Below are 10,489 nucleotides of genomic sequence, written 5' to 3'. Positions count from 1 at the left end.
ATTCTTTCAAATTTACGAATTTTGATCAACGAATGACCCGAAAAGTGGAAAAAAAAACAAATGAAACAGAAAACGAACACATTTTTCCTCTATCCAAAATTTAAAAACAAAAAAAAAGTTTTGCCTATAGTTCTACTTTAAATGTGTGAATATTCAGTGCAAATATCAGTTAATTTGTAAATGAAATAAGTAAACAGGATTCTGCTTTTCATATAATTTTCATCTTATTGAGTAAATCAGCCTCAGCATATCATTAAACATTCACAATATGTTTTATCTCTGTTGTGAAATTTTCAATTTAAGCAATGCAATTTCCTTCACTATGCAATACAGCAAATATTTGCCAGGCACACGATGCTCCATTCCAGCCAGACTCACTTGCAAACTTCCAATAACTTAGCAAATGTCATTTAAACTTCAGCAGTTTATGGGCAGTGTCCTGTACGGGAGGAGGAGGAGGGAAGGAGGGTAAGGAATTCCACAATGCAATTTGATTCATCACATAAAGATGTTCCACCGTGTCCATTATACACAGAGAAGGAACCTGCACAGCAGCAGAAGCTGACACCATGGCTTACTGTAAGTACTGAATATTTGCTTTATTTATCACTGCTATTGTATTGAGACAAACAGCTAGACTTAATATGGGAAGCAAGAAAATATAAAATGCTAGATGTCATTAGTGTAGAATTTTTTTACTTATTTAATATTGTTTGCCCATATAAAGCCTTTGGCAGGTGGATCTGATGGAAACTGTTAAACCTAATTATTAGGTATGAACTCCAAGACCAAACATTTATGATATTCCAGCTTGCCAAGTCTTAGACCTGACAGCTTTATTTGTTTTCTTTTTTAAGACTTTCTTTTATTTTTATCTGGTGATCCAGCCAGTAAGTCTGTTGTTTTTCAAAAAAATAACATGGAATCTTGCAGTTATAGGGATGAGACAAATCGTGTCCCACTGATGGGGTGCTCACAATGATTTTGCTTTAATTTATGTAAAACCTTTATACCATTAAAAAAAAAAAAAAAAAAAAAGTTGCCGTAACTGCTTGAGCTGGAGTTTGGCTTCAATTTGTTAGTGTAGATAAAATGGTTATGTTGGCCATACACGCACAGAATTTCGGTCGATTGCAGACTGAATGATTATTCGTCGGTCGAAAGCGAATTGGCCACTAATTGACAGAATAAACTTGTTTACATGATCGTTTCAATGATTATAATGATCATTGGACAACAATAAAAACGTAGATGAATTACACAAGACAGAATATTCTTTTCGTTTCGATTACAACATACATGTACAGATACTCCTCGTTTAATGGCTTACCTGTTTAACGACCACTCGGACTTACGACCAGTTCTCCCCACCCGAATGACACGTTATACATCATTGTATTGTACAGTATGGTACAGAAGAGAATTTTCGTTTTTGTGTTCTGTACTTATGCAAATTGAAAACAACGTTATTGAGCTGGAGTTTTGTGCTTAGACCTTTTTTTTCACAATACAGTAACCTGGTCATTAAGCGAGGCGTACCTGTATACATTATAGTTGAAGCAGTAAAAGTTTTCGCTTTGGATAGGGGGGGCGGCACACGGGCGCCATCCCCCCTATCCCTGCTGCCTCCCAACTATCCATGTGCCCGGCCCCTTTCAGGATGCATAGACTTCTATGGAGGGGCGGAAGGGGGTGTATTTTTTCTTGAAGAACCCGATTAGAGCCACAGTCTCAAATAGGCTTCAAAATAGGGTGGGCTAGGGTGCATGAATATTCGCTATCTTCACACCACAGTGCCTCACCACCAATTAGGAGGCAGGTCATTGAGACCTGTTTCCCGATTGACCAAAGCGCCAGGTGTCCCTATTGGATTCCCAGCACTTTGGGCGAAAGTGGGACAGAGCTGAGGAAGCGGCATGAAGGAGACACAGGAGAGGAGAAGAAGACACCCGCTAAGTGCCGCAAGGCACCCAGGTGGGGGGTGCTGTAAGTTTACGAATCCGCTACAGAGACTACTTTTATTTTAAAGAGAGCCGCCCGCCATTTCTGAAAATACCGGATTATGGTAGCAAGCTTTGGGGCAAGTGGTAAACGAATATGCAGCACTGATGACGCATGGACTGTGTCAGTAGTTTTTTTGCAATTACATTTTTTTTTTCATTGATTTATTTTTTTTTGGGGGGGGGGGGGGGGGAGTGGACTGTGTCAGTGTGTTTTTATTTTAGTTTTTAGTTTTACAACTTAACCTTTTAAATATTTATTTATTACAATTCTTTACTTATTTTTATTTATTTTTATTAATTTTGTATCAGCCCTGTTGGGGGGCTTTGGTGAGATAGCAGGGATATTAACAGACCCCTGACATCTCCATTTTGAGACAGGGAAAGGGATTGAGGATAAAGAATCCCCAGTCCCTTTCTCTGCAGCCTCAGTTTCACTGGAGATGAATGGACAGGAGATAGAGGCTCCTCTCCATTCATAAACTGAACCATCGTAAACACAGTTTGTTTATTCAGAAAAGTAAGGAGCTAGTAAATGACAGATTTACTGGCTCCTTCCTCTGCTCTCCATCATGACAGATCAAAGACAAAGGGGGTGGATGAGCACAGAGGGGGACCGGAGAGGAGCAAGGCAGAGGAAAGGAGTGGAGCATGGAGGGGGACTGCAGTGGAGAACAGAGGGGGACAGGAGCAGAGAATGGAGGGGGACCGCAGCAGAGAACGAAGGGGGACCGCAGCGGAGCATGGAGGGGGACAGGAGCGGAGCACAGAGGGGGGCAGGAGGAGCATGGAGGACACAGAGGGGGGACTGGAGAGGATACAGGGACAGACAGGGGTGATCGGTGCAATGGTGGGGGCAGGTACAAGCACCGATCCCCTTGTATAGATTTCAATAAAGCAGCTGAAAGTCGTGGGAGGGAGGGAGAGGAGGAGAAGAGTCTGTCAGCTGCTTTATTGAAATCTATACAGGGAGATCAGTGCTTGTAACTCCCCCAAGGTTCACCCCTGACTGCCCAGGTATCCAATCAAGCATCAGAGCATTTGCCCCAGTACAAGTACTCGAGCAAATGCTCGGTATCGGTGCAACCCTACTTAGGGGTTTACAGTGTTTCACAGAAAAACCTTGAGACTTTACAACTCCTTTAAGCTTTTTCTGTTTTATTCTTTTTTGTAAATGCTTTCAGTATCACATTAAAAATTTAAAAAAAAAATCTTCATTTTGTTTGTAAATACATTTGTAATGCTTTAAACTAGAATAGATTTTTAGTAGTATCATAATAAATGAGGAAATGAGGTGAGTCAGCCAAGGATAAGTGAAGCAAGGCACCATATCCCAAATAATTAGAAAAAACTTGGAATTGGAACAGGGGACTTTAAAGGTGCCTTAAAAGATTAAAAACAATTTCACGTGTAATATAAAATGATACATTTTATTAAATACATTTGTTAAAAATGATATAACAATCTTCTTGATAAAATAATGTGATCAGACCAAACAATAGTATATCTACTGTACAAAAACGTATTTCTCGACATGTTTCGCTAAAGTATAAAGCTTCTTCAGGAGATTTGTAATTGTCTGTGTACAGTGTGTTCACTGCAATACATAAAGGAATACATAAGATAGAATACAATAATGGAAAATGATAAGGACAAAAAATTTCCTAATTCAATCATTTTAAAACAAGAACAAAATTGTGCAGGATCAACTGGAACTGTTCTTACCCCAAAATTTATTTCAGGTCAGTATGCCAATACACCAGGGGTTCCGGAGGTCCTGGTGTGTTTGCATACTGACCTGAAATGAACATTATTGTATTCTGTCTTATGTATTTCTTTATGTATTACAGTAAGGACACTGTACACAGACAATTACGAATCTCCTGAAGAAGCTACATACTTTAGCGTAACATGTTGAGAAATACATTTTTGTACAGTAGATATACTATTGTTTTGGTCTGATCACATTATTTTATCAAGAAGATTTTTCAAACCTTTTAACAAATGTATTTAATAAAATATATCATTTTATATTACACATGAAATAGTTTTTCATCTTTTCAGGCATCTTTAAAGTCCCCTGTTCCATTTCCAAGTTTTTTCATAATAAATGAGACCAAATATGCAATCGCATTTGTGGCCTTGTTTGTTGCTACCCCTCTTAAGTAATAACAATGTTTTTGGCATGAAAATAGGTCCATAGAAAAAATGTAAAAGTTGACCATGTAACTGGGGGGTAGAAGTTGTGGGAAAAAAAATGCATCCGTGAACCAGATTCAGCATACCAGTAGTGATATGTGTATGGAGTAGAAAAACACAATAGTAAATCTGACCAATTCGCTACTCAACAAATAAGCTTGATTCAGACAGGATTTGATTGACTGCACACAAATGAAGTCACAAAATTATTGCAGATCTGTGTTTACTAAGTTCTGAAGAGCCCTGGGACATCCTAAAACGTATTAAACACATTTGTGAGATTAAAAGTCAGGAAATCAGAAGAACCAAGCATGCAGAGGAGGGTGGAGGGGGCAGATCCCCTCGGGAGTGTCTGTAGGCTGTGAGTGGCATGCTGTGTAGGGGGGGCCAGCCTGGGGGTGCTGGTCAAGGAGGAGGTCAGGGTGGTGAATGCCCCCCTGCTGATTGCTGCAGCTATGATCAGAGTGGGGGGAAACTGGGGGGTGTGATCAGAGTAGGGGGTAACTGGAGGTGTGATCAGGGTGGGGGTATCTAAAAGTCTATGGGTTACAGGGCACAATTTACTTGCCTTGCCCCGGGCGCTGACAACCCATGCTATGCCACTGGGTGAGGGATGATAAAACTTCCCGCTATGCCAGAATGTAAGCACAGCTCAGTGTACAGTACATGCCAAAGAAGATCGCAAGCAGGCAGTTAGGTTTATTTTATTGCAGAAGAGACTCTGCATGTCTCTTTTGCAATAAGAGCCTGTCTACTCACAGTCTCTAAATCGAGAGCTTTAGTTCCACTTGAAGCAACATGTAATTTCCATGTGATTTGGATTATTTCCTCGCAGTAATATATTCCTTTCAAAATGTCTTCCTTGTGCACTGTAACTTCCTCATCCATGTTAAAACCAGTTTTAACTCCGTTATTATTATTTTTTATCACCTGCAGTAACGCCACAACTGTCAAAGGTTGATGTCAACAAACTGAAGAACGGTCAAGAACATCAGACTCAAGTCATCAGGAGCAGGGATCTCATTCTCCGCAGGGGTCTAGTGTTTAATATCAAGTTGTTGTTCTACTACAGAGGGAAAGAGGATAAGTTAGAAAACTTAAGGCTCAGAGCTGAAACAGGTATGCTAAAAGAGCCCTCACTATCAGTGCCATTGCCTTCATGCTACACTGTTTGTTCTACCCTTTGTAAATATCTGTTATATCTGCGTTGGTTTTGAAACCAGTATGGATTGCTCTTGATTTTTGTAATTTCATTTCCAGGTATGTTCAATTTCATTCCATTTATTTTAAGGCGCCTTAAAGGCTTAAAGTACTTGTAAAACCTTACATACAGTATCTCACAAAAGTTAGTACACCCCTCACATTTTTGTAAATATTTTATTATATCTTTTCATGTGACAACACTGAAGAAATTACACTTTGCTACAATGTAAAGTAGTGAGTGTACAGCTTGTATAACAGTGTAAATTTACTGTCCCCTCAAAATAACTCAACACACAGCCATTAATGTCTAAACCACTGTCAACAAAAGTGAGTACACCCCTAAGTGAACATGTCAAAATTGGGCACAATTAGACATTTTCCCTCTCCAGTGTTATGTGTGTTACAAGGTCTCAGGTGTGAATGTGGAGCAGGTGTGTTAAATTTGGTGTTATCGCTCTCACAATCTCATACTGGTCACTGGAAGTTCAACATGGCACCTCATGGCAAAGAACTCTCTGAGGATCTGAAAAAAAGAATTGTTTCTCTACATAAAGATGGCCTAGGCTATAAGAAGATTGCCAAGAGTCTGAAACTGAGCTGCAGCACAGTGGCCAAGACCATACAGCAGTTTAACAGGACAGGTGCCACTCAGAATGATGTACAGGTTAATGTGAGGGATGACATCACTAATGGAGCAAGGGGGGAGGGAGCTACAAAGTGGAGAAATATTATTTTATTTATAATATAATATTAATATTATTATAATGGGGATATTAATTATTTAGACAGACTGGGCAAGGGCACCGCACATTCGTCTAGGGCTTGCCATTTCCTAGATGTCTTGCAGAACAATTTCATGGGTCAGATAGTAAATGCACCAACAAGAAACAAAGCGGTACTAGACCTACTGAATACTAACAATACAGACCTGATCACAGATGTGGAAATGCGAGGCAATTTAGGAAAAGCGATCACAGGTCAATTAATTTCAGTATAAATCGCATAAATAGGAGACATAAGGTGAATACAAAGACACTAAATTTCAAAAGAGGCAACTTCCATAAACTACGCCCTAGGAACAATGAAGACGGAGGAAAAATGGGTGTGCCTTAAGAGCATATTAAATAAGGGTATTAGCCAGAGCATCCTAATGGGAAATAAATTTAAAAGAGCTAATAAAAGTCCTGGGTGGCTTAACTCCAACATAAAAAATGCATATAAAAACAAAGGAGAAGGCTGTCAAAAACTACAAGGCTGATGGGTCATCATTAGCATTTCAACATTACAAAGAATGCAATAGGAAATGTAAGGGTGCAATCAGAGTGGCTATGATAGAACACGAAAGGCACATAGTGGAGGAGGGTAAAAAAATCCCAAGACATTTTTTAAGTATATAAATAGTAAAAAAGGAGGTCAGATCATATTGGCCCCATAAAGAATGAGGAAGGCATTCTTGTTACAAAGAATGAAGAGATGGCAAGTTTTGAATTTATTCTTCTCCTCAGTCTTCACGAGAGGGAAGGGGGACTTCAGTAACCAAAACTGCAAGGTTTATCCTCATGACACATCACAGGAAGCACCCTCATGGCTAACAGAGTATAGAATTAGGAATAGTCTTGAAAAATTTAACATTAATAAGTCACCGGGACCAGATGGCCTGCACTCGAGGGTACTTAAGGAACTTAGTCAAGTAATTGCCAGACCATTGTTCCTAATTTTTACGAACAGGCTACTGACTAGTATGGTACCAGCTGATTGGAGACAGGCCAATGTAGCACCAATATTTAAAAAAGGACCAAGATACAGAACCAGTTAGCCTAATAACATCAATAGTATGCAAGCTTTTGGAGGGCATGATAAGGGATTATATACAAGATTTTAGTACTAAAAATGGTATCACTAGCAGTATGGATTCGTGAGGAACCATTCTTGCCAAAAAAAATCTATAAAACCTTCTATGAGGAGGCGAGCTGCCTCTAGATAAAGGAATGATAGATGGGGTGTATCTGAATTTTGCAAAGGCATTAGATAAAGTTCCCCATAAATGTTTATTGTACAAACTAAGGTCTGTCAGCATGGACCCAAGGGTGAGTATATGGATTGAACACTGGCTACAGGGGTGAGTTCAGAGGCCAGGGATAAATGGGGAGTAATCGGAATGGTCTGGTCTGGAAAGTGGGGTCCCCCATGGTTCTGTCCTGGGACCAATCTTATTTAATTTATTCATAAACGACTTGGAGGATGGGATAAACAGCTCAATCTCAGTATTTGCGGACAATACTAAGCTAAGCAGGGCAATAACTTCTCCACAGGATATGGAGACCTTGCAAGAAGATCTGAGCAAACTAATAGGGTGGGCAACTACATGGCAAATGAGGTTTAATGTAGAAAAATGTAAAATAATGCATTTGGGTGGCAAAAATATGAATGCAATCTACTCACTAGGGGGAGAACCACTGGGAAAATCTAGGATGGAAAAGGACCTGGGGGTCCTAGTAGATGATAGGCTCAGCAATGGCATAGCAAGCTTCTGCAAGCAAAGCTAATAGAATATTGGCATGCATTAAAAAGGGGATTAACTCCAGAGATAAAATGATAATTCTCCCACTCTACAACACTCTGGTCTGGCCGCACCTGGAGTATGCCATCCAGTTCTGGGCTCTAGTGCTCAGGAAGGATGTGCTGGAACTGGAGAGAGTCCAGAGAAGGGCAACAAAGCTAATAAAGGGACTGGAGGATCCTAATTACGAGGAAAGAGTACCCCACAATAGGGATAAAACTTTTACGCGAAAGGGAATTTAAAAAGACATGCGGCCATTGACTATAATTAGAAGAGAGTTCTTTACTGTGAGAGCGGTAATTCTCTTCCACAAGCAGTGGTTCCTGCAGGAAGCATAAATAATTAAAAAATCTGTTAGGCACCTAAACAACCACAACATACAGGGATATACAATGTAACATTGAAATAAAAGCACACACACGGGTTGGACTTGATGAACTTGTGTCTTTTTTCAACCTCACCAACTATGTAACTATATGTAACAGGCCTTGCCATGGTCGGCCAAAGAAGTTAAGTGTACATGCTCAGCGCCATATCCAGAGGTTGTCTTTGGGAAATAGCCGTATGATTGCTGCCAGCATTGCTGCAGAGGTTGAAGGGTTGGTGGGTCAGCCTGTCAGTGCTCAGACCATACGCCGCACACTGCATCTCATTGGTCTGCATGGCTTTTGTCCCAGAAGGAAGCCTCTGCTAAAGATGATGCACAAAGAAGCTCGCAAACTGTTTGCTGAAGACAAGCAGACTAAGGACATGGATTACTGGAACCATTTCCTGTGGTCTGATGAGACCAAGATAAACTTATTTGGTTCATATGGTGTCAAGCATGTGTGGCGGCAACCAGGTGAGGAGTACAAAGGCAAGTGTGTCTTGCCTACAGTCAAGTATAATGGTGGGAGTGTCATGGTCTGTGGCTGCATGAGTGCTGCCGACACTGGGGAGTTACAGTTCACTGAGGGAACCATGAATGCCAACATGTACTGTGACATACTAAAGCAGAGCATGATCCCCTCCCTTCAGAGTCTGGGCTGCAGGGCAGTATTCCAACATGATAACGACCCCAAACACACCTCCAAGAAGACCACTGCCTTGCTAGAGAAGCTGAGGGTTAAGATGATGGACTGGCCAAACATGTCTCCAGACCTAAACCCTATTGAGAATCTGTGGGGCATCCTCAAACGAAAGGTGGAGGAGCGTAATGTCTCTAACATCCATCAGCTCAGTGACGTCATCATGGAGGAGTGGAAGAGGACTCCAGTGGCAACCTGTGAAGCTCTGGTGAACTCCATGCCCAAGAGGGTTAAGGCTGTGCTGGAAAATAATGGCGGCCACACAAAATATTGACACTTTGGGCCCAAATTGGTTTCACTTAGGGATGTACTCACTTTTGTTGCCAGCGGTTTAGACATTAATGGCTGTGTGTTGAGTTATTTTGAGGGGACAGCAAATTTACACTGTTATACAAGCTGTACACTCACTACTTCACATTGTAGCAAAGTGTCATTTCTTCAGTGTTGTCACATGAAAAGACATAATAAAATATTTACAAAAATGTAAGGGGTGTACTCACTTTTGCAAGATACTGTATATCCAGAGAAGTGACTGACCCCAGGTAATACATCTCATTTCAGGGGTTTACAACTACTTTAAGGCAAACTTGGAAAAAAACTAAATATCCACTGGCAGCACCCTGCTGGAAGCTACAGGGCCTGCTCATCAGGTTTGTCTTTAGATTAAAGGAGTTGTAAAGGCAGACGTTTTTTTTTTTTATCTTAATGCATTCTTAATGATAAAAGATTAAAAAAAACTTCTGTGTGTAGCAGTCTCCCCAGCACCCCCATAATTACATACATGAGCCCCATCTCTCTCCCCGACTGTGTTAGCTGTCTCTCCTCTTGATTGGCTGAGACACAGCAGCGGCGCCATTGGCTCTCACAGCTGTCAATGAAAGTCAGTTAGCCAATCTGGGGAGAGCAGGGGCAGGGCTGGGTCAGGCTGCGTGTCTGAATGGAGACCGATAGGGTTATCCCTTGGCTCTCTCCTTCCATCAGAGTGTCTCTTGTCAGCATATTCACATAAAAAAGTACATTTAATGAGGCTTTAATGAGTACAATAAACGTATGGGAGCAGCGCTAGCAAAAAGTGATAAAAAATATGATACAAAAGTGACAAATCTGTGCACAAATGGATGAACAAATGAAAAGGTGTAAAGCAATATATAAATATCAAAATAGAACAACTTGAAGTGATTGTATGAGTCCAAAGTTCCTACAGGTGCATGAAGTGAATGCCCCTTAGGAGACACCACTCACCAGACAGGAGTTGGAATAACCAGAATCCCTCAGGAGAAAGAAGAATGGAGAGCTTGTTCTGTTGAAAAACATCAGACTTACTGGCTGGATCACCAATTAAGAATAAGAAAGAGAAGCTTAAAAAAAGAAAACGAATGCAGCATGACATCTAAGAAATGGAATTGCATATGGCAAGAAAATGAATGGGGAAGTGATTAAGTCAAGCAAATCCCAAAAGC

General features: G+C 40.7%; 1 protein-coding gene across 1 annotated transcript in view; it reads left to right on the top strand.

The window, feature by feature from the left end:
* Nucleotides 1–427: 427 nt before the first annotated feature.
* The window catches only part of LOC143935280 (protein-glutamine gamma-glutamyltransferase 5-like), a 71,131-nt gene continuing 61,069 nt past the window's right edge, over nucleotides 428–10,489 (top strand). Inside the window, exons 1-2 of the mRNA XM_077459027.1 lie at nucleotides 428–579; nucleotides 5,136–5,318. Of these exons, the coding sequence (XP_077315153.1) occupies nucleotides 570–579; nucleotides 5,136–5,318 (193 nt within the window). The 5' untranslated portion in view covers nucleotides 428–569. The remainder of the gene's footprint in view (nucleotides 580–5,135; nucleotides 5,319–10,489) is intronic.

The sequence above is a fragment of the Lithobates pipiens genome, unplaced genomic scaffold (assembly GCF_037356315.1).
Source record: "Lithobates pipiens isolate NorthernLeopardFrog02 unplaced genomic scaffold, aLitPip1_a1.2 Scaffold_28, whole genome shotgun sequence".
NCBI lineage: Eukaryota > Metazoa > Chordata > Amphibia > Anura > Ranidae > Lithobates > Lithobates pipiens.
Note: the sequence above shows the minus strand (reverse complement) of the source record. Positions and strands in the feature narration are given on the sequence as shown.